The sequence below is a fragment of the Drosophila sulfurigaster genome, chromosome 2L (genome assembly GCF_023558435.1).
Source record: "Drosophila sulfurigaster albostrigata strain 15112-1811.04 chromosome 2L, ASM2355843v2, whole genome shotgun sequence".
NCBI lineage: Eukaryota > Metazoa > Arthropoda > Insecta > Diptera > Drosophilidae > Drosophila > Drosophila sulfurigaster.
In genome coordinates, this window is record NC_084881.1 from 17,683,170 (window position 1) to 17,704,693 (window position 21,524).

At 35.4% G+C, this 21,524-nt stretch overlaps 1 protein-coding gene across 2 annotated transcripts in view; it reads left to right on the forward strand.

The window, feature by feature from the left end:
- The window catches only part of LOC133850476 (putative neural-cadherin 2), a 153,277-nt gene that overhangs the window by 101,301 nt on the left and 30,452 nt on the right, over nucleotides 1-21,524 (forward strand). Inside the window, exons 2-5 of one of the 2 annotated variants that reach the window (XM_062286593.1) lie at nucleotides 4,209-4,979; nucleotides 12,451-12,594; nucleotides 18,279-18,394; nucleotides 19,299-19,463. In XM_062286593.1, the coding sequence (XP_062142577.1) occupies nucleotides 4,928-4,979; nucleotides 12,451-12,594; nucleotides 18,279-18,394; nucleotides 19,299-19,463 (477 nt within the window). In that variant the 5' untranslated portion in view covers nucleotides 4,209-4,927. The remainder of the gene's footprint in view (nucleotides 1-4,208; nucleotides 4,980-12,450; nucleotides 12,595-18,278; nucleotides 18,395-19,298; nucleotides 19,464-21,524) is intronic. The other variant, XM_062286592.1, reaches the window with a different exon arrangement.

The following is a 21,524-nucleotide window of genomic DNA, read 5'->3' on the forward strand; positions in this document are numbered from 1 at the left end:
GCACTACCAAGAGCGCCAACTTTTGTTGCAAATTGCAGGGCGAAAGTTACTTGCAACTTGTGCGCACACAGTTGCTTTTACTGTTGCTGTTGTCTCCCCTTCGTTTGTTTGTTCGCGTGGCACGTGCAGCACTTCCATTGTGCTAATTGAATAGTTAAGCGCATTTGATGCACCGCCAAGTGTTGCTCGGACGCAAACTGTTGCAATTTGTTGCTGCTGTTGTTGCTGCTGTTGTTGTTCAGCTCAGCCAGGCCCTTGAGTGCTTCATTTGCAAACGTGCAACACTCGACGACGTGCGGCTGCTTGTCGTTGTTGCCTCAACAACTGACGGATGAACGTAACAACAACAGCGGCCACTTGGCGCCTTTGTCTGCAACAGGCAATCTGCTACTTTTGCGGATATGCTGCTTATAATTGTTTTAGCCTTCCAGCCGTGCAACGTGGCAACAACCACAGAGAGTCGTCGCTTCAACATATGTTGTTAAGCCTCTCAACTCACTCTTGTTGTTGTTTTTTTTCTTTTGCTTGTAACTCCAAGTGACGCCACTTTTTCATGTCTTTTTAATTTTTTGTGTGCAACTTTTGTTGCCACTGCTCCTGCGTGGTTTATGTAGGTCACTTCTTGTGTTGTTAACTCATTTGAATTGCACGTCAACAGTTCAGAAAACAAAGCCAAAAACTTTTGTCATTTGCCCAACAACAAAAACAGCAAAAACAACAACTTTGTAGACGCATGCTTTTGAGTTGAGTTGGTTGCAACAACTTTGTCGCTTAAAGCAGCTTACGGATGTGTACAATTTTTTTCTTTGCAGCTTGTTGCTACAAAGTTTTTCCAGTAATTTCTCAAACAAAATGCAACAACGACTTAAAAATTGTATTTGCTTATTTATGTGGATTCGCAACACAACTGTGGAAATGTTAAAAACTATGCCTTAAGCTTTTTCATAATCATTATCGTAAACAAATGCAAAGATTGTTAAATAAATCATTTCGCTAACGTTTTTAGCAAAGATGGAATAAAAAATTCTTAACATTACTATGGAAATGATTAAAATAAATAAGAAATTGACAATTGGAGTGTGTTCATCTTTGAAATACTTGCTATCAATTTTAAATGAAAACAAAGTAGTATTTTGATTTTAAAATATACCGCAGTAATACTGAAATATACCGAAGACAATCTTTGGTATATTGATATAGTACTACATTTAAAATATACCATTAAGTATAAAATATTCCATTTTTTCAGCCAACCTCTCCATCTCTATCTCTTATAATCACTGAGACCTAGGTGTTCATATGGACGGAACGACAGATTGACATGACTATAGGCTGTTTACTCTGATCAAAAATATATATACTTTATAGGATCGGAGTTGATTCCTTCTGACAAAAGGTAGAATAACATACATTTTCTGCAGGCAAAAATTCTTAATACTCTTCTACTTTATGGGTACCGAGTATAATGATCATAATAACAATTCAGGTCAAAACATTATTTACAAATATTGTTCAGGTTTTAAACTAAACCTCTTTCAAATGCTTGCTATATAATGTACAGCATTGTTTTTGTTATTTTATCATAATTCAGTGCAAAACAAATTTGCGATTCAGGCTTATTTTGACAATCCTGACACAAATAATATTAATACGGTTAATTATAATTCGTATCATATTATTATAATTCAACCAGCCATCAATCCGTTATTAGTAAATTATACTTGATTTTATAGTGAGTAAATTGAGTGAAGCAACCTAAAAATAAAATCCGCATTAAACTTGCAGTTCAAACGTGTTCTTATAAAATATCAAGTCTTTATTAAATATTATTTAAAATAGCAAAACTTATAATCAACTAAAATGTGTCGGATTGATTTATTGGCATTCACATAACTTGATATTCCTTTGAAAATATTTTTCGTTTTAGTTCCAAGCTAATTTAAAATGTATTTCGGCATTTATTGACATCAAATGCATATACTATTTGTATCAATTTGAAAACTTAAAGGCTTTAGTTACTTATTCGATTGTGCAGTATTTGATTACATTTCTGAGCAGCCATTTGAAATTGTAATTTAATTAATGCGAATTTTAGCATAATTAAGCACAGTCGACTTCAAAGTCAATACCATAGTTGTGCTAAATATAATAGGATTAATGTTTACCACAAGCATAATAATTTACAGCACTGTCAAAGCAAAGGCAAAACCTCAGCTTTCCCCCTCCGCAACAACAACAAGAAGAAGAAAAACAAATGTTGGCCGCTAATTTGTATAGAACTAAAAGCGAGTGAAACTTTGTTGTGTTGTGCCTTTGAAATGCGCACTCTCATTTCCCACTTCCTATATTTTGCGGTAATTAATATTTTTCTTTTTTGGTAGGAAATCATTGAAGTAAAATAATATTTCCATTTCCATTTCTTGTGCGAAGGTTTGCCTCGACTCGAACAACTTAATTTACTTGGCGTATTTCCTGGTTTTCTTTACTATTCTTTTATTTTTTAGCGGGATCAGCTAGCAAGTTTATGTCCATTAAACTTCCGTTACATTTTGCGCTTTATGTCGAGAACTGAGAACTCGGACTCTGTTGGTTACTTACTTGTAACTTGCTGGCCGGAAAGTTTATGCTTTTGTATTTCCGGCGCAAGTAGCGCAAGGTTCTCTCAACTATTTTCGGTCATTCACTTCTCGCTTTTCGTTTTTTTGTCTTCTGGCGGAAAAGTGCAATTTCAAAATTTGTGCAGCTTCTCTTTTATGCGCGTGCACACAAAAGTAATGCTAAAAAATGAGCAAGATGAACTTTTGTGAGCGGGATAACAAGAAGCTTGCTTAACCATTCTTTAAGCTGTGACTGCAAAATGTGCTTACATTGATGGGCGCGACAGCTGAACCCACATAAATTTACATAAGTTGCGAAACGAAACGCAGTTAGAGGCTTAAGCCCTCAATGAAAAATTGACGCTAATTTCTCTGACCTCAATTGACTGGCAACTGGCAACTGGCACATTGCAAAATTTGATAAAACTTGCTCCAGTTAAGCTGTCATTTTGCCAATTGATTTGAGTGAAATGCTTTTCTATTTTCCATTTTTTTTTTTTTTGTCGCACAATTATTGACATTACTCGCAGTGCTCGGCAATATGCTATGCATAATTTATGAATGAGGCTGGGACAACAAAAAGCAGGCCAAGAAAACCGCCAATAACGGAAGCCATTTGTATGCAGCACTCAACGCATTTTCGGCGTGAAAGCGAAAGCGAAAGGGGGAGAAAGCAATTGAGTTACTAATTACTTTGCGTAAGCTTTAATCGCTCAGCTCAAAGTGTGGAGGAGGACGCTTTTGGCTGTCCATTAAAAGTACCTTGGCTGAAGTGTGCTTAGACGATGGCATAAACAATTAAATATTTACAGACAACAGCAACAGCAGCAGCTGGTGCGCTTCTCTTTGCTGCTGTTGCTGCTGTTACTGTTGTCAATCGCCTGCAGATAAAGGTCAAGGCTGCTGGCAAGGCAAGGATAAAATGGTAGCAGCATTCTCTTCTCCCCTCAACTCATTTGCCTAAGTCTTAGCTGCGTTAATTGGTGCCTTTTGTTTGGCCCTAACTGCGCTAATGGCCATAAACTGTGTTGTTACAACCAACTGGGCAGCAGCAGCGCAAAAGCGACTGTTTGAAGTGCGATTGAGAATTTCTAAGCAAAAGCCCTCTGACTGCCTTCCAGCTGCTCACTAATTGCTTAAAATCCTGGGTTGATATTTACCTTGCCCCAGGTTACCTTGCAGCGCCACAACCTTGGCAACCATTTTGCAATAACAAATATAAACACAGATTGTTAGCCAAAGATTGAACTCTAGCGTTGAAAACTTTCAAAAAACCATTGCCTACTTTTTTGTGCTGGCAAAAAGTTTTCTGCTAGAGCCCAAAAAAACACACACAAGTACATCATATATCACATACGCTCAACGAGAGCAGCTTAATCCAATTTAATGCCGAAAAACTCTAAAATGAAATTGAAAATAAATTGCTTAAATTGCTGCTGTGGCCAAACAAAAACACTGCAGACAAAAGCTGATTTAAAGTTTATGAGATTGTCATAAGTTTTTAATAGCTGCCAAATAATAGACTAAATCGTGATGACAATAGAAGTTTTTGACAATGTTGTTTTACTGCGGCTGACGTTGACATAAATCGAGTATAAAATTTAATTACAGTGCAAAGCAAAACAATTTTAATTATCTCAGCTCAACTCTAAAGTCGTTAAAAATAATGGATAGACAAATGTGATGATGCTTTCTGTAAACTCGCTTAAAGAAATGTGTAAAAAACGTAAATAAAATAAAGTGAAATAAAATTATAGTATAGCATTGTTGTATATGCTTAGTACTATGAGAAACGCGCAACATTTCGATTTATGCAAACGCCATAAAAGTGCACAACGCAAATTGCAAAAATACCTCAAAGGCAACAGCAGAAGCAGCTGGCCCACAACAGCGATCATCATTAAAACTAGTGGAAATCAACAAAGAGAGAAGAAAACTAACCAACAACAGCAAGTGAGCAGAAGGAGCAGTTGTTGCATTTATCATTTAATCATTCACAGCAAGTGCAACAAACTGAAATTACAAAGCTTCTCGCCTCGGCATAACAATAATAATAACAGCAGCAAAAGCAACAGCAACAGCAACTACAACTGCAACAGCAACAGCGACAACAACCAGCGGCAACAACAAATTAATTGCTGGCTCTGCCACAAGGTTTGGCAGTAAACAACCGACTGGAGACTGGCGAAAGGCAACGCGGCAATTTGCTACGCTCCAAAGGTGTTGTTGCCGTGCAACAGCAATAGCAGCAGCAAAAAGTAGCAAGTAGCAAGCAGCAACTGCAGCATCAGCAACACAGCTTCACATAAACAGCGTTCGCCTGCGTAGTTATGGTCGATCCATTAAAAATCTTTTGGGTTCTGACAAATAGCACCTATTTGGGTAAGTGTGTATAGCAATTTGGATGTGTGTGTGTATGTGTGTGTGTGTGCGCATATATGATTATTTACACCTGTTAAAATTTCATGATATGTGTGCTTTTGTAAGCCAAACTAATGATACCCCGGTGATTGCGAGTCTTGAAGCTTTTTAAATATGCATTTATATTTGTGCGAGTGCCTTTTGCCGAGTGCGACTTCAACTTGAATGTAGAACATTTTATTTGCTTTTCATTTTAATGGCATTGCATTAATATAAGAACCAAGGACTAAGGACTTAAGACTAGCTTAAAAGATAGGCATAACAATAAGAACAACAAAGAACAAACAGCAGTCATTATGCTAATGACTGTCATATGTTGAAGTGCCATAATAAAAGGGTTTACGTTTACAACGTATCATAACTTGATGGAGTTTATGAGTAAAGTTTGTGAAGATAGAAGTGGTAAAGTAACTAACAATATGTACTAAAAAATATAAGACTAGAAATATTAGTAAGTAAAACCAACGTAAATGTGCAATTAAAAAAAACAATAACAATATAATATATTTAATTTAAAAATGCAACTTTTAGTTACAAAAGAAAGTATTTAGAAACTCACTAATTCTCTGTGTAACAATTTGATTTGTATTCATTTTGACTTAACTTTTGCCTTTTTCGCTTAATTTTATTAAATTAATTTTTATTATGTTTAACTTTATAGTATTTAAAATATTGTTGCTTTATAGTTTTGCTCGCACAAATGATTTTCGTCATAACATTCTCTATGTCGTTTAATCCTGCCTTCAGGTCAAGTGCAAATCTGTTTGCATAAAATGCGAGGTCAAAGCTTTTCTCGCAACTGAAATACAGTTTTTAGCATACGCTTTTAATTTACTAATTAGTTTTTGTGCACGCACATAAACAAATGAATAAATAACAGACAAAGTAAATATAACAAATACAAATATTATTGTATTTTATATGCTTTTATTGCTTTTCCCATTTTGTCAACAGACAAACATTTTAATCCTCAAAGCAGTTAACGCCCTTCCCTCCTCCCTCCCTCCCGTACATGGCTTTGCATAAGAGCGACAAACATTGTGTAATAAATTAGCCAAGTTTATGATAATCTCCACGTTGTGTTTACACATGTATTTTGGATTTAGTTTCAGTTTGCGACATAAGTTTTTGCCTTCGATATGCAAAAAAAAAAGAAAGAAAAAACAGAACAAAAAAGAAATTATTGCCCACAACTTTCTGCCTGTTTTGACAGCAAGTGCGTGAGTGTGTGTGTGTGTGTGTGTGTGTGTGTAACTACTTATTATTATTAGCTGCGTATGCTATAGAGCAGGGGTTACGCTGCGTATGCGTAATGTGTCAACTTGTCATTGCTTGAGGCATAGGCTCTGTTTTGATAGCGAGTTATGTTGTGCTATTTATAAGTCAAAGGGTTTCGCTCGCTTTTCCCTTTGAGCTTGACAGCTCAAATAAATGCAACTAATTTAGCCCCAAGTTAAAGTTGATAGACATGTGTGTGACACAGAGACTTTTAATTAGTTTTTCACCTCGATTTACAAGCACATTTCTCGGAACCCTTTAAGGCAGCTAAAGTTAATGATAATATTCATCAAAGCCATGCATGAGCTTTTAGCCTGAGCCATGAAACGTGAACAGCAGCAGGCCAGATTATATAATAAAACAACTGAGAAAGCTACAGTCGGGGCTGCTCGACTATAAGATACCTCTGCGGATTTTGACTAGAAGCAAAACTATTCCGCACAGTTTTTTAAAATATTCCAAATTAAAATTACCAAAAAATATACCAAATATTTTACACTGAAAATATACCATGGAGTACTGAAATATGCCAAAGAAGTAAGTGAGAAAGCTACAGTTGAGTGTGCTCGACTGCGAGATATCCGTTACTCACTTTGATGTACAGAAAATATACCAAAATATACCAAAGGATATACATTTACATTTTAAATATACCATAGATTACTGAAATATACCAAACAAGTAAGAAAGGTACAGTTTAACGATATATATACTTTATAGATGCCTCATTCTGCCTGTTACATACATTTCCGGCAAACTTATAATACCCTTCTTCCTTAGGATAAGGGGTATTAGAAAAAACGAAATTCACGCGACTGTCGAAAGTCAGTCAGATCAGTAAAAATGCGAATTCTTGCCGCATGTATTAAAATCAGCGAGCGAAAAAGTTTTTAATTGCGGCTGACCCTCAACGGACATAGGTCGTAATTAACACGCTGCCGACGCTGCGCTGATTCTCCTTTTTTTTTAGTCCCGCATTTGAGGCCGCTCTTCGAGCTGTGTTAATGAACAACAGCAGCAGCAGCGGTGAGCAATGAGCAAGGACCTTGACAGGGACACGGACAGCGGCAGCAACTCATTATGCCTGGCAAAATATTTGTCAACTCATCAACCGTTGACGTTCCCGTTGCCGTTGCCGTTGTCGTTATCATGCGCCATATTTTTGTGCGCCATCTTTTTGTTTTTGTTTTGTTTTTATGGATTTGAAATCTTTTTCTCCTTTTTCGCGTGTTTTGTGCGTTTTGTTTGCCATCTGTCACTGCAACTCAGTTTTCAGTTTTATGTTTTTTTTTTATTCATTGCTGTGCCCGCGCACTTTTTAATTAGTCAGGGCAACGCAACATCAACCTGGTTAAGATGGCAACAGCGAATTTGATGTTGTAAAGCATAAAATAAAAAACGAAAAGCTGGGCAACATTTCCATAAGTTTAATTAACATTTCACTAACAGCAGCCAGCAGAAGAAGCCAAAGCCAAAGCCGATGCCGAAGCAACAGCAGGAGCAGCAGCCCAGTCGAGTTAAGTTGAGTTCAGTTTTGAAGTGCAGGTCACATCCGGCAATGGCAGAGTGGCAGCGGCAAACGGATGTTATCCTTTTGGCTAACTGGCAATGTGCTGGTACATCCTGCTGTTGACGGCTAATGAATACAAATATGAAAATAAAAAAACAAACCGTATATAGATGTTATTTATATTTACGGGTCGCTCAACGCAAGGGAAAGCAACGCAACGCAACGCAAAGCAACGCAATGCGATGCCTAATTGAAATTTCCCATCACAAACAACGTGAAAATCATATAGCGGTCGGCATCAAAGTTAATGAGCTGCACTGCTGCTGCGGCCAAGTAGACCGAGGTTGTTGTGTTGTAGTTGCCCCAAGGGCGTTATTTCGAATAACATTGGGTTTGGTTTCAACGAGTTTATTAAATGGATTTAATTGTGTTTTTACTCGTATTTTGTGCGCAAAGCAAAGTGAGGTTTTTGCGTTTTGCGGCTTTATTTTCCTTTCTTTTTTTTGCTGATTCACCAAATCCAAATTTTCGTATATAAATCATGCAGCCTGGACTTGGTAATTACCTAAGAAAATAGCGTGTGGGATATACAAATTGCAAATGAAAGCCAAACAAATGCTTAACGACTTGAAAGGAAGTCAAAGCAAATACAACAGAATTATTAATATGGCAATTATAATAATATTTTTGCGGATAGGCTATTTAAATAGCATTAGATTGCATAATCGTATTTCATTCAAATATATACATATTTATAGCTGCTTAGAAGTTTATTAATTTTTAATTACTTTAAATTCTATTTTACTGATCTCATTAGCTAAATGCCACGTTTAATCAACTACAATTTTTAATCAGCTGCTGCAAACTCAAAAGCGTGCTAGACTTTTTAGCACACAAGAAAGTTTCCTTTTGATTCAATGCATGAATGAACACACACACACATCACATGACTAGCGGCTGGCAAAACATCAAACGACAACAAGTTGGAGTGGAACTAAAAAAGCGAAGAAAAATATTTTCTTTTTCCCCAAAAAGTTGTACAATGTTTCACCTCCTTCCCCCAACCGGCTGTCACCTTAAATGTGATGCGCTTTGTTGCTCTTTTGGAAAAACGTAGCTTCCGTCTCAGTAAACTATTCGCCTTCCTCCATCCCGCTCTCCTTTTCCCATCAATTTTCCTGTGCTTTTCCATCTGCCCACGCTTTCAACATACTTTTTGTTTACCATGGCTGATTTAAGCAGCTCTGACATTTGACGCCACTTTACGACGCGGGGCGCTGTTAAATTATACACCCACACATACAAACCCCAACAAAAAAAAAGAGTGCAGAGAAAACTAAAGAAAAATAGAGAAAAATATTTATTCCAGCCACTGACAAAAAGCTCAAAAAGCAGCACACAGCATAGAGAACACTTTGTAGGTGTACAAATGTGAGCTTGTGTATGTTGTGTGTGTGTGTTTACAGAAGCTCTTGTTACTGGCACTCATTCATAGACTGACATATGCTAAGGTTGCCTGCCATTGCTGTGTTAGTGTGCCAGTTATGCGACCATAAATAGCTGAAGAGCGAGAAGAGCCAACCCAAAAAGGGGGTGTAACGGAAGGCGCTCTCCACGTGCGGCACGTTAATAGTTTAAAGTGACTCCTTTTGACTGGCTGCCAGGCTCAGTTTGCTGCTCAATTTAACACTAACAAAAAAAATGGCCTCTTAAACATGCAGTACGCTCAGCCAGCTGCCAAACAGTCAACAATTTTTTTAATACCCGCTACCCATACGGTAGATGAGTATTATAAACTTGTGCCTGCAGGAAACACGACCTTCATATCTGACCCCATAAAGTATATCAATTTTGAAGCTAAAGCCTCGATTTTTGATACTTACAAATAACCACAATATTTATGACTCCTGATATTGTAGAAGTAATTTAAAAAATACTTTGGCATTCCAAAAAAACGACCAAGTATAGCCTTCGTTATATTTATATTATTTTTGTGGTAAATTAATGTATATTATAATATAATAGAATATAATTTAACAATATAACCGCACTGTTTTGATTTCATTAAAAATGCGTATTAATACACAAAATAGATTCTTCTTTTTATTTGTAGTATTTTGGTGGTATATTAAGTTCTTGTCTTTTAAAATGATTACAGCAATATTGTTCTTTTAATCACAATGGGTTGGGGTATCTTACAGTCGAGCACACTCCACTGTAGCTTTTTTTCTTGTTTTTCTTTTTTTTTGGAGTGCCAAAAATTAAGTCGAAATAACGTCACGCAACCCAGCAAATAAATTCAATTTCATAGGTGCGATTGTGTGTTCGGTAGTATTTATTTAGGTATTTATTTAGTGTATAACAAACAAGTTGCTTTTATAAATAAATTTTTTGGGTGTTTATTATTTTTCGCTCTATTTACAGAAATCCTACGCTTGGTTGAGCTGCCTCGAAAAAAGAGTTGCTTGCGTTTATTTACTCGTACTTTTGCTCATTTCTCATTTTTTCTTTCGTTTTTGCTGCTCTTAAGCTTTACGTGCTGCCGCCCTCGAAAACTTAATAAGGTCGAGTTAAGTTTTAAATTAGATTTCATTGGTTATAAAGAAAGGGAAAGAGAGCCAAGCCAACGACCTGAATACTTTCATTTAGTCGGCAGCACAAGCTCGTTAAAAATGTAGTTGGACTTTGCTGCCACTTACATTATTTTTTAACGGATTATTTTTTGTAGAAAAGAGTTCTTGAGTCACTTGTTTTATTTTACTCCGAACTATAAAATTGTATTCCCAAATTCGTAATATAAACTCGACTTGAATTGCATTTCAAATTACAAATCCATGGCAATTAGTCGACTTTATTTTAAGCTGTTGCCGCTGCTATTAACATGTAAAACTAGTTTGCAAATACAATTTTTACAAATTTACTCTATAGTTTAGTCAAACAATTATACAAGCATACATATATGAAAATAGTTTTTAAAATGCATTGAATGGCAGAAAGCCATTGAACATGCTTTGGGTTGTGAAAATATCTATAGAAATTGCACATAACTATGCAGAGCATGAATTTTTAAGCCTTTAAAATGTCATTGAAAAGATTAAAATGCAATAGGAAATGCGTTTAATAAAATGCTTTATGCATTCAGGGCGATGGCGAACGGCAAACCGGCAGCAAATGGCAAAGGAACGCCCAAGCAAGTGGCGTCTTTTCAATATTACGTATACGCAACGAGTGCCTGGCATCGTTGCTCGCCTGTTGGCTGTCGACTGCCTGCTGGCAATATTAATTTTCCAACAACTTTATGATGTGTGACCGTGTGTGTGTGTGAGTGTGAGTGTGTATCTGTGTGCAATTCTCTCTCATCTCGTCTTGTCTTTTCGTTCTTTTTTCCGTTCACTTACAGCATTTACAGACTTTATTTCGAAAGAAACATATATATTTTTGTTATTTATTTATACAAGAGTTTACTTTTTTTGTGTGGCTGTGCAATTTCTGCCCGAATCTTTTGTGTTTACACATCTTGCAGTTTGCCATAAAATTTTAACAGGAAAAGCAGATTATTGCTTCCGCATGTGGGAAACATCACAAAAAACGAAATAAAGAGAAAAAAACTAAACTTTCTACTTGCACATTTTGAATTGGCTTGGCTGCCAAAATTTCACTTCAAGAAATCCGCATGAAGACCATTTGGCCCTGCCAAAGTAAACCAATTATGGTCAGGTATCAGGAGTGAATATTTAAATTTTGTTAACATTTGATTCGATATAAAATCAACTTGCAATTTATTGAATATCTTCTTTATATTTTCGAAGGTTTTGGTCCACTTGGTGTAGAAACTATTTGGTTTTATTAAATTAAAAGTTTTAAAAGATTTTCTGGTACACGCATGCACAAAGAAAGTCATTAACGCAGTACAAATAATGAAGAAAATACAAAAGCAGACCGAGGAAGAGAGATAAACTCTTGAAAGTCTTGAACAAGTTTTTGGTTTAGCAAGACATTAGCAGGAAATAAGCAAATAAACTGTACAAAGTGCTGGAAAATCCAATACTGGCCTCAGCTTACGCATCAGTTTCGGTGTGCTGCACTTTGAGTGAGTTTGTGTGGGTGAAGCTGTGGATAAACAACAAAAAGTTTTTCGCTTTGAGCAAAATGTTTTCTAATTTCTAATCACACAACAGACAAAGAAAGTGAGAAAGAGAGAGAAAGAAAAGAAGGAGAAGCAGCAGCTGCACAAGAGGCAAAATATGTCTGCGTTAAGTGACATGGCGACGAGCTGTTTATTTTTATTAATTTCATTGACAATTTAATTATGCTCATTACTGGCAACACACAGAACGTGGCACTGTTTTATGCATGCCACGTTTCTCACATAAACCAAGACAATTTACGACACTCTCAAATGCCGAAAGGCACGCACAGTAATTTGTCAATCGATAAATTTTTGGGGCCATAATTAATGCTGCTTATTGGCATTTCATACACCACTCACTTCAAATAATAAGTATCTTCACATATAAGTATCTATCTATCTTCATCCATATATCTATATATAATATAAAGTATGTATCTTTATCACATATTGTATGTGTATCTTTTTTGTGTGGCTTCCGCTTGATTTTTTTCTTCACATTTTTTCATTTGCAGTTACAAAATTTGTACGCATTGGTATTGCCGACAAAAACGACTCACCGCCATATTTCGATAGATTTCTGTACGAGACTGAAATCGATGAAAATGCCGATTTGCAGAGCACAGTTCTCACTGTCAACGCCAAGGATCACAATGAGTGTGAGTACAGCAAATAAAATACATTCTATACTCGTCTATATACACAGAAAACATTCTTATAATTATTTAATGCGATTTGTCACTGTCTCATTTCGGCTTATTCTTATGTCTATTGGATATGGGATTTTAATTCCATGTTCTTTAATGCGCGCACTCCGCTTGAGATACAATTTGTTGCATAATTTTGTGATTGATTTAATCAGCTTTGCTTTTAATTGCAATTAGCACAAGGCATACTAATAAGGGTGTTCATAAAAGCTAATAAGTATACAGAGATACATTCTTAAGCCCTACACCGGGGATGAAGTATGTTCAGGTAAGAAGGTATAAAGATAAAGCTTTTATGCGAAAGGAAAGAGCTATTTGCAAGTAGCTGCAAATTATGCTAAAAGGTAGCAGGAAGTAGCAAAAGTAGCAAAATTGATGAAGCATCTAAAAGGCTTGCGCAAGGCTTGGTGAAAAATGCGAAGAAAAATCCTTTGTCCATTGGCGAAAGGAAGAGAAGTGTACAAAAAATAGTCTTTTAATCTATAGAGTTCAAGCAAAAGAGTTGAAAACTTACACGCAATTATTTATTTAACGTTTGCCAAGAGTTTCACTTTAAAAGTTGCAAAAAATTGCATATTTTCAACAAAGTTTTACTACAATACAATTTCAAAGAAAAGCAATGCGAGGAAATCACAACGATTTGAATTTAAATTTGAGAAAAACTAGATCTCTACCTTAAACATGACTTGCAGGAGCTAAGCACGCAATCTGATGTTTCCCTAGTTACGTTCGAGGATAATAATCATAATGTCATCAGTCCCAAAGTCAAGCTTATATGATTTCGCAGCATCATTGTGAGGCTTTTTTTCGCATTAACATTTCAACTCATATCGTTTAAATGGCATAAAAAATGTACAACATTGAACTTGTACATAAATGCGTACTTAAATAATGCCATAAACATTAGGAAAGAACCAATTTGGCAATTTCCTATATGCGGTTCGTTTATGCATAAATATTTCAGAGATGGCTTTGAATATTTTTCATATACGAGTAGCCAAAAAATATTTGCTGCTGCTGTTTTTGCGTTTTCATTGTGTTGGTCGTGTTGGGCGGGGCGGGAGGCGGTAATAAACATTTTGTTTATTTTAATATGCCGCCGCAGTGTGTGTAGCCCTTGTGAAAATATTATTGCGCATACGCCATGTACGCCAAATATTTACCAAATATTAACAAATAAAGGCTCATTGAAGACAAAGATACACAACACAAGATACTCGTTCGCTCTATGAATAAATCCATAAAATACAAAGACAAACACGACCCAGGCAAACATCTCTCACACTCCGAATATCTCTCATATCTCGCACTCAAACTCACACTCACACTCGCACTCGTATTTATACATGTATTGATTCCCAAGCGAAAACTATCATTGTAAATATTATGGGCACGAGAATGACATGATTTCTCGAGGGGAAAGGAGAAGGGAGCGAAAAAGATTTGCAGCAACGAAACATTCAAAATCTCATTGAGAACGTTTAACAACTTTGATACGGGAGATAGGGCAAAGGAAACGTAGAAAACGAAACCCACAAGATATACACACTCCCCTCGAGGAGGGGAATAAGGGAAGCAGCAACAGCGCCAACGAAGAAAATCTTCATCCTGCATGCTGTCGCCGTTCTACTCGTCAATGTCGCCGTCGTCCGCTTTTGCTGCCGCCGCCGCTCTGACGACTGCGAAAAAAGCATTAACCCGAATTGGAAAAAATTGGGAAAAAGTAGGAATAACAAGAACAACAACAACAAGAGCATACAAATTGGAATGTGTGTGTGTACCAACATATGAGTATGAGAGTTTGAGCACCAAAGTTGAGCAACAGCAACCGAGGAAAAAAAGAAATGGAAAATAAAAAGAACACATAGAAAATGCTGTTAGCTAGCCAAATGCTGGGATACATAGAAATCCATATCGCATATCGTACATGCCAAACTCGCACAAATAATATATGAATGGCTCCTCCACACATACACAAATACAAAAATACACACAAAAAAAAAAAAAGAAATCCACAAATATAGCAAGAGGACCTGCTGTGTGCAAATGGCAAAATGGGAGCAAGCCCAGGACCATGACAATCTTTTATGTGATTTCTTTGCCTACTTTGCTAGTGCAAATGGCATGGAATGCCAGGCACTCACAACTACTGAAATAGAGCTGTAAAACTTCACTGACTCCTTCTGTCTGTCTGTCTGTCTGCAAAAAATACATTCTATACATGTTAGATGCGAGTGTAGAGCATTCGAAATTTATGAGCGCCAAAAATTATTTATTATACGGCGCATGTGAGGACTTTTGCAAAATGTTTACAACATTCTTCGACAGTCGCGACGGTCGCCTTTTCTCTCTCTGTGTGTGTCTGATGATGTCCTTTACTTTTTCCATTTTCCTAGCATGAAATGTGTCGCATTTGTTTTGAAATTGCTAGATTGTCAATGCTGCAGAGGTTCAATGATTTAAAAGAATGTTGCTTTATAACAAGCTTGTAGAGAAATTGGATTTCTATAAAGAATTGTTAAACATACAACTAACTAAGTTTTATATGATTGACTTAAAGGAAATTAAAACACATATGAAACTATAAACATTCATATTACGCACATGGAAAAATATATAAGATGAGTGAAATTTAAAAAATTAATAAATAAAATTCGAGCTTTGGAATCAGAAATAAAATATTTACATTTATAACGGAGAAGATATTTCATTGAAAAATATATAAAATATGATAAGTTAAAAAAAAATTAAAAACGATTTTTTTGAGTATTTTACGATGAATCAAATATATATCAAATCAAATTTAAAATTGCATTCTATGAAAAATGAATAACATATTTTTGTTGTGACATTTATAAATATATAATAAGAAGTTAATATAATAGGTTATACATTTATTTGTAATCTGTGATGTAATAATAGTAATAATAATACAAAAAATTAAGCACTAAAAATTCAATAAAGACATATTTTATTGAAACATAAAGACAATCACAAATATATGAACCATATTTTCCCTAACTAATTTCATTTTGAATGAATTGGCAAATTTTGACTTATTTGCGACAGCTCAAATATAAATGAAATAAATATGTCATGTAGATATATTAATATATCATTATTCAAAATGCACTGCAAACTCTTTCGATAAATCAAGTTTGTTGCTGCGTCATGCTTTAAGCGTATTAAGCAATCCTTTCATAGAACACTTCCTTCCCCTCGCTGCTCATTTTGTACTTGCATTGGCTTTGCTGGGCCATTAAATGGCTTTCCATTATCATCTCAAGTTCTTGCTATGCTATAAAGCATTTTACCGCCAAACACACAATTTAACAATAGCTCCACCAGCTATTGCTGACGATGAGGCAATGCCTACAATGAAAGCGCTTTGGCAGTGTGAGCGATAAAAACACTTTGGAGCAGGTCCTAAGCATAGCCTCAAAGGCACTCAAATAAAGTAAGGTCAGAAAAAGAGGAAGACAACGAACAACAATAACAATGCGCAAAGCGGCAAGAATAACGCTTCTATTTTCATTTTTTTTGTTATTTAACATTTTAAACTGACTTTTCATGCTAAATAAGTATGGCATAAAAACAACAACGATCGCATAGAATATATACGAGAGCAGCTGAGGGTGTGTGTGTGTTGAAGTCTCTGCGGGACTGAAGCAAGCAGCATTTCCCATGGTGTCTGTATATTAATTTATTATCATTATCAGTGATTTTAAAATGGCGTCGTGACATCGTAAATTATAAATGGCGTTGTCTAAGACTAGAGACCATAGAACAGAGACCAAAGACCAGAGACCGGGGGACTACTTAACAGCCACACAGCCCCTAGGTTGGACGTAGTTCACAGCTGCCGCCTTCCTCACGTGTGTGCCTCATTGTTTTTTTGCACTTTGCTGTGTGTAATTTGTGGCATTAAAAACAGCGGCATGTGTGTGTGTGTGTGCTGTCATAGAATGCGTATACGTAATATAATGCAAACAGCTTTAATTATAAAGCGAGGGCAGCAACTGAAGTAGGAAATATTGATTCACATTTATTTATTCATTTTTTTATAGTTGTTTTAAAGCTGCTTAATCTGAAGACTACTCTCGACACTTTGAGTTCATAGTTGTGTGATTTAAATGTAAATGGCACTTAATCTACTTCGCTTCAATCAACAAAAGCGGCTGTCACACATTCTAAATCTGTTTACACACAAATCTAAGCTGCTAATGCAATTTAAAGCGACATAAAGTGGTTTCTGCAAATATCTTATCTGCGTCTATGCCAAATGGCATGTCACATTTGCTTAGCTCATCTTCTGGCTTTGTCTTTAACCTCTTTAATCAAGTCAAGTCAAGTTACCCACGCTCAGCACATGATTCTGCTGGTGGTGCTCTCTAATGCTTACATGCTTTAATTGAGCTGAAAGCTGTAAAGTTAACACACATCTTATGTGTGCTCAGCCAAAAATGGGGCCAAGTTGTGCTTCCCCCTTTTTATTTTGTGTTGTCGTAGACAGCGAGTTAAGCGATTTACGCGTCGCTAATTTACACTAATGTTTGTCATTTTACATTTTTGCATAAATGAACTGGCAACTCCTTGTTCTTCATGTTGTTGTCGTTGTCTATGTTTGCTACTCGTGTGTTGTGCGCTGCTGGTAGCAACACTTTCTCCAAGATGTTTAATCATTTAATAAGTAAATTATACGCCCCGTTGTACAGCCATTCAACCTACTCCTGACTCTTTAAATGCATGTTCACATTTCTTGCCCGGCAACAGCGAAAATGTTTCTTAATGAACTTAATTATTTTCGCTCAGTTTGCCATTTGCCATTTGCCTTTTTCTGCAATTTGTGAACAGCTTTTGATCTTTTTTGGCGGAGCATTCTTGCAGAAACAAAAAGTTTTTCAAGTATTTCAAGGCTTTTGCTGGAAATATCGAATATAATCAAATGCGCTGCAAATGGCAGTTTGCAAGGCAGCAATACAAGCAAATTTTTACGGAAGTCTTTAAATGAAACGTAATTATTGAAAGTTAATTTTAGCTATTGGCTTACTGAATTAAATAAATGTTGATGATGAAATTTCATTATTATTTAAGGTTAATTTTAGCTATCGGTTTACTGAATTAAATAAATGTTGATGATGAAATTTCATTAATGTGAATTTTATCTGTTGGTTTAATAAATTAAAAACAAATTGATAATGAAATTTCCTTAAACCTTACAAGACGTAAGATTGAATTTCAATTTCAACTATTTTATTACCAAGTTAAATAAATGTTAATAATAATAATTTTACTGACAGATAAATTCTCAGCTTGGCAGCATTTAATTTTAAGCTTTTCCATTTTGTTCCTCATTTATTGTCTGCTGTTGTTAATTAAATTGCAAAGTATCTGCCGAGGTGCAGACATTATAAATTTAATTTGCTGCAGACATAAAAGAAATGACGCCAATGTGGTCTTAATTACACACACGTCAACAGTCAACACCTTGTATTACGCATACTTCAGGTGTGACGGTGCGAAAAAACACCTCTTAAAGTTTTAATGACATCACAAAACTTGAGAAATTGACAGCATTAATTTGAATTTTCCTCTCTCTTTCTCTTCTTCTGTCTATTTTGGATTTTCTCTTGCAGCGACGAATATTCGATACCAGATCACAGGCGGTAACATAGGCAATGCATTTGCCGTGCAGAACACAACCGGCGTCATCTACGTGGCCAGTCCGCTAGACTATGAAACACGGCCAAGGGTAAGTCACGTCTCAGCACTCCGGTGTCGCTGCTCGTCTCATTTCTTTTTCCGGTGTCGCTGCTGACAGCCGCTACTCAGAAGTCTAGCTGTAACTTTCAGTTGTTTCCGTTTTGCTTTCATACTTTTTCTTACTCTCTGTATATTCATCTTCAAGTTGCAGCATGTACAAGTATTTTGTGTTTTTATTTGTGCCTCAACTTTTGGTTGTGCATGCATAATTTATAAATACACATACACAAACATACATATATATATGTGTATGTATTTTTTGCTGCCTTACTGATTCCACGAGAAAATATGCAAAACTATGCAAAACTTTCAGACGAACAATTTTCCAAACGCAACGCAATGCGACGAAAGTCCACAAACAGAGCACAGCAAAAAAAAAAAAATTAATCAAAAAAAATATGCGCACATGTAAATACACAAACATGCACACACACACATGCTAGGCTAATATGCATGTGTGTTTGTGTGAGTGAGCAAATTGTAGTTGTAGAGATCTACAGCTGCTGCTGGTACATTTCCCAAAGCGAATTTTTAACGTGATTGCACGCACACTACTATGTGGCATAACTGTCGAAATCTAGTATGGCTGCCATCCATTTTGTTCCCCTTTTGGGCAGCTTTGAGGTTTGCGTGTCTGCACACATGTAGAGACACACGTTCCATAGCTGTCAATACGCCATCAAGCAACAAGCAAATGCCAACGAACATGTGTTGTCTTTTGATTTTCTTTTTTACCATTTTCTGCATTGAAACTTTGTAAAATAGAAAAAACTGCATTTATCTAGAGACCGTAAAAAAGTAAACATATTAATCAAATTTTTGTTTTTGTTGTATCGCATACATATCTGTGGAATTTTAATTAAAAGTTGTCAATATTTCTTTTTGAATAACAGTATGAACTGCGCTTGGAGGCAACACGCAATCGAAAGAACAACTACACCACCGTTGTAATCAATGTACGCGATGTTAACGATAATCCACCTGTCTTTGATCGCCAAACATATCGCACACAAATCACTGAAGAAGACGATCGAAATTTGCCCAAACGCATATTGCAGGTAAGCTTGAGTTTAATGCAAAAAATGTTGCCTACTTTTAAGGGCAGTAGCAGGCCAGTTTGAATTTAATAAAATGTATTGCCTACTTTTCGGGGCTATCGCTTGAAATAACTTATAGGGGAAATTATTGAAAGAAAATGTTGGATATCGTTAATAAATAATAAAAATTAATTGATTCTGAATAAAATATTTAAAAATAATTATATTAAGTAAATGTAAAAATAATAATAGAAAAAATAGAATTTAAAATAAACAATAATAAATAAATATAAGTGAAGCAAACAATAAATAATAATAACTTAAAAATATAACTTAACGAATAAATAATAATAAATGAAAAATAAATATTTATTGCGTCCATGTGTTGGCCACTTTTTTTTACAGTTGCCATTGCAAATACATAATTTTAAATATTGCAGCAACTATAGAACTATATGCTTTGGGCAGTGCCGCCCCAATGCTATCATTATTTTGCGATGCCCACATTTATTATCGCCTTCTTGCTTTTACGCAATTTAAATATTGACAGGCCGAGCAACAACAAGAACAATGTTGAGCAGCAACAGCACAATGCATGCAATTTGCATAAAAAGCCAATGCTCGAAAAAGTGCAGAACGAAAAACAAGCAAACCAGTTGAGTACACTCCAAGCCACATGATCGGGCCACTCTGGCCCCTCCTCCCCCTTGCCCAGAGCAGGACCAAGTTTCAGCTACAGCTGCATGCTGAGGTCCAAAGGGAAGCGGGGCGAGTCCCCAACGAATCACTGAGCCGAGCAATTTCAGCCGTAAATACAAAATAAATACTCATTCATTAATAATAACGTGATAGTTGCACAACGCTCTTACATGAAATATATGAGAAAACAAGCATGTGTACGCAATTGTACATGCATATGTATGTATGTGTATGTGTGTAAGTGCTCTTGTGTCTGAGGCAGCGACTTTTATTCCAGCCATAATTTACAACAATCAACAACACGAAGGAAATAGCAATCTGTGGCCAGGCAAAAGGTTAAATGCTCTGCACAAAACAACCATGATATGAATATAAAATTTGTATAAAAATAACAAGTAAAAATTCAACAAACAATTGAAATATAATAAAGATATAAAGTTAAGCTATTGAAAACCAAAGAGTTGCAATACAATAAAAACCGTAACTTTAACTTAAGCTGGAGAAAAAAATATACTCGTAAGCTGTATATGAAGTCCTCGCAAATATTTACTTCAAGTTTATTGCACAACAAAAAAAAATAAAATAAACACGAAATTTCTTACTTATTTAATTATGAATTAGTTCATAAGTGAACATTTGATTTAGTCTGATCCCGAACGAGCTTTTCGCAAATAATTACAAAAGGTTTTATAAGGCAAAATTCATTTGATAAAGCAAAATCTTGATGAGTAATGAATGGGTAATTTATTCTAAACTGATTTCAATTAAATGTCATTTGATTTACTCTCAAATAGTCAATCGATGATTTGATTTTTACAGAAGATTTAATTAATATATAATTGCAGGCAAAATTAAATGAAATTGCCATTAATTTAAGGTAAAACCGATTCAATAGTTTGTGGCCTTTAAAAATCTAATCAATTTCTATAAAATTGCATTTGACTTTTATAGAAATGTTATACAGATGACATTAATATTTGTAGACAACTTTAAATAGAGTTTTTGGCCTTAGAACTCTATTGAATTATTATAAAATTACAAACATTTTATATAAATGACTTATATAATTTTTGGATGGAATTAAATCAATTTGTTTTTAGTTTTGGACAAAGATAGTTTTGGCCTTTGGTTTTGAATCTAATAAATTCGTGTGAAATTATTATGATTTGGCTTTTACATAAATTTTACAAAGATGTCTTAAATATTTTTAAACAAAATTGGATTAAATTTTACCTTTAAAACTGCAATAAATTCCTATGAATAATTTACATTTTTGTTTTACCATAAATCCATAATTTACCTCACCATTGCTCTAGTTAGAGTATTTTAGTTTTCGCTATGCTATCGATTGCTGACGTTTCTTATTAAATACAAATTTAAATA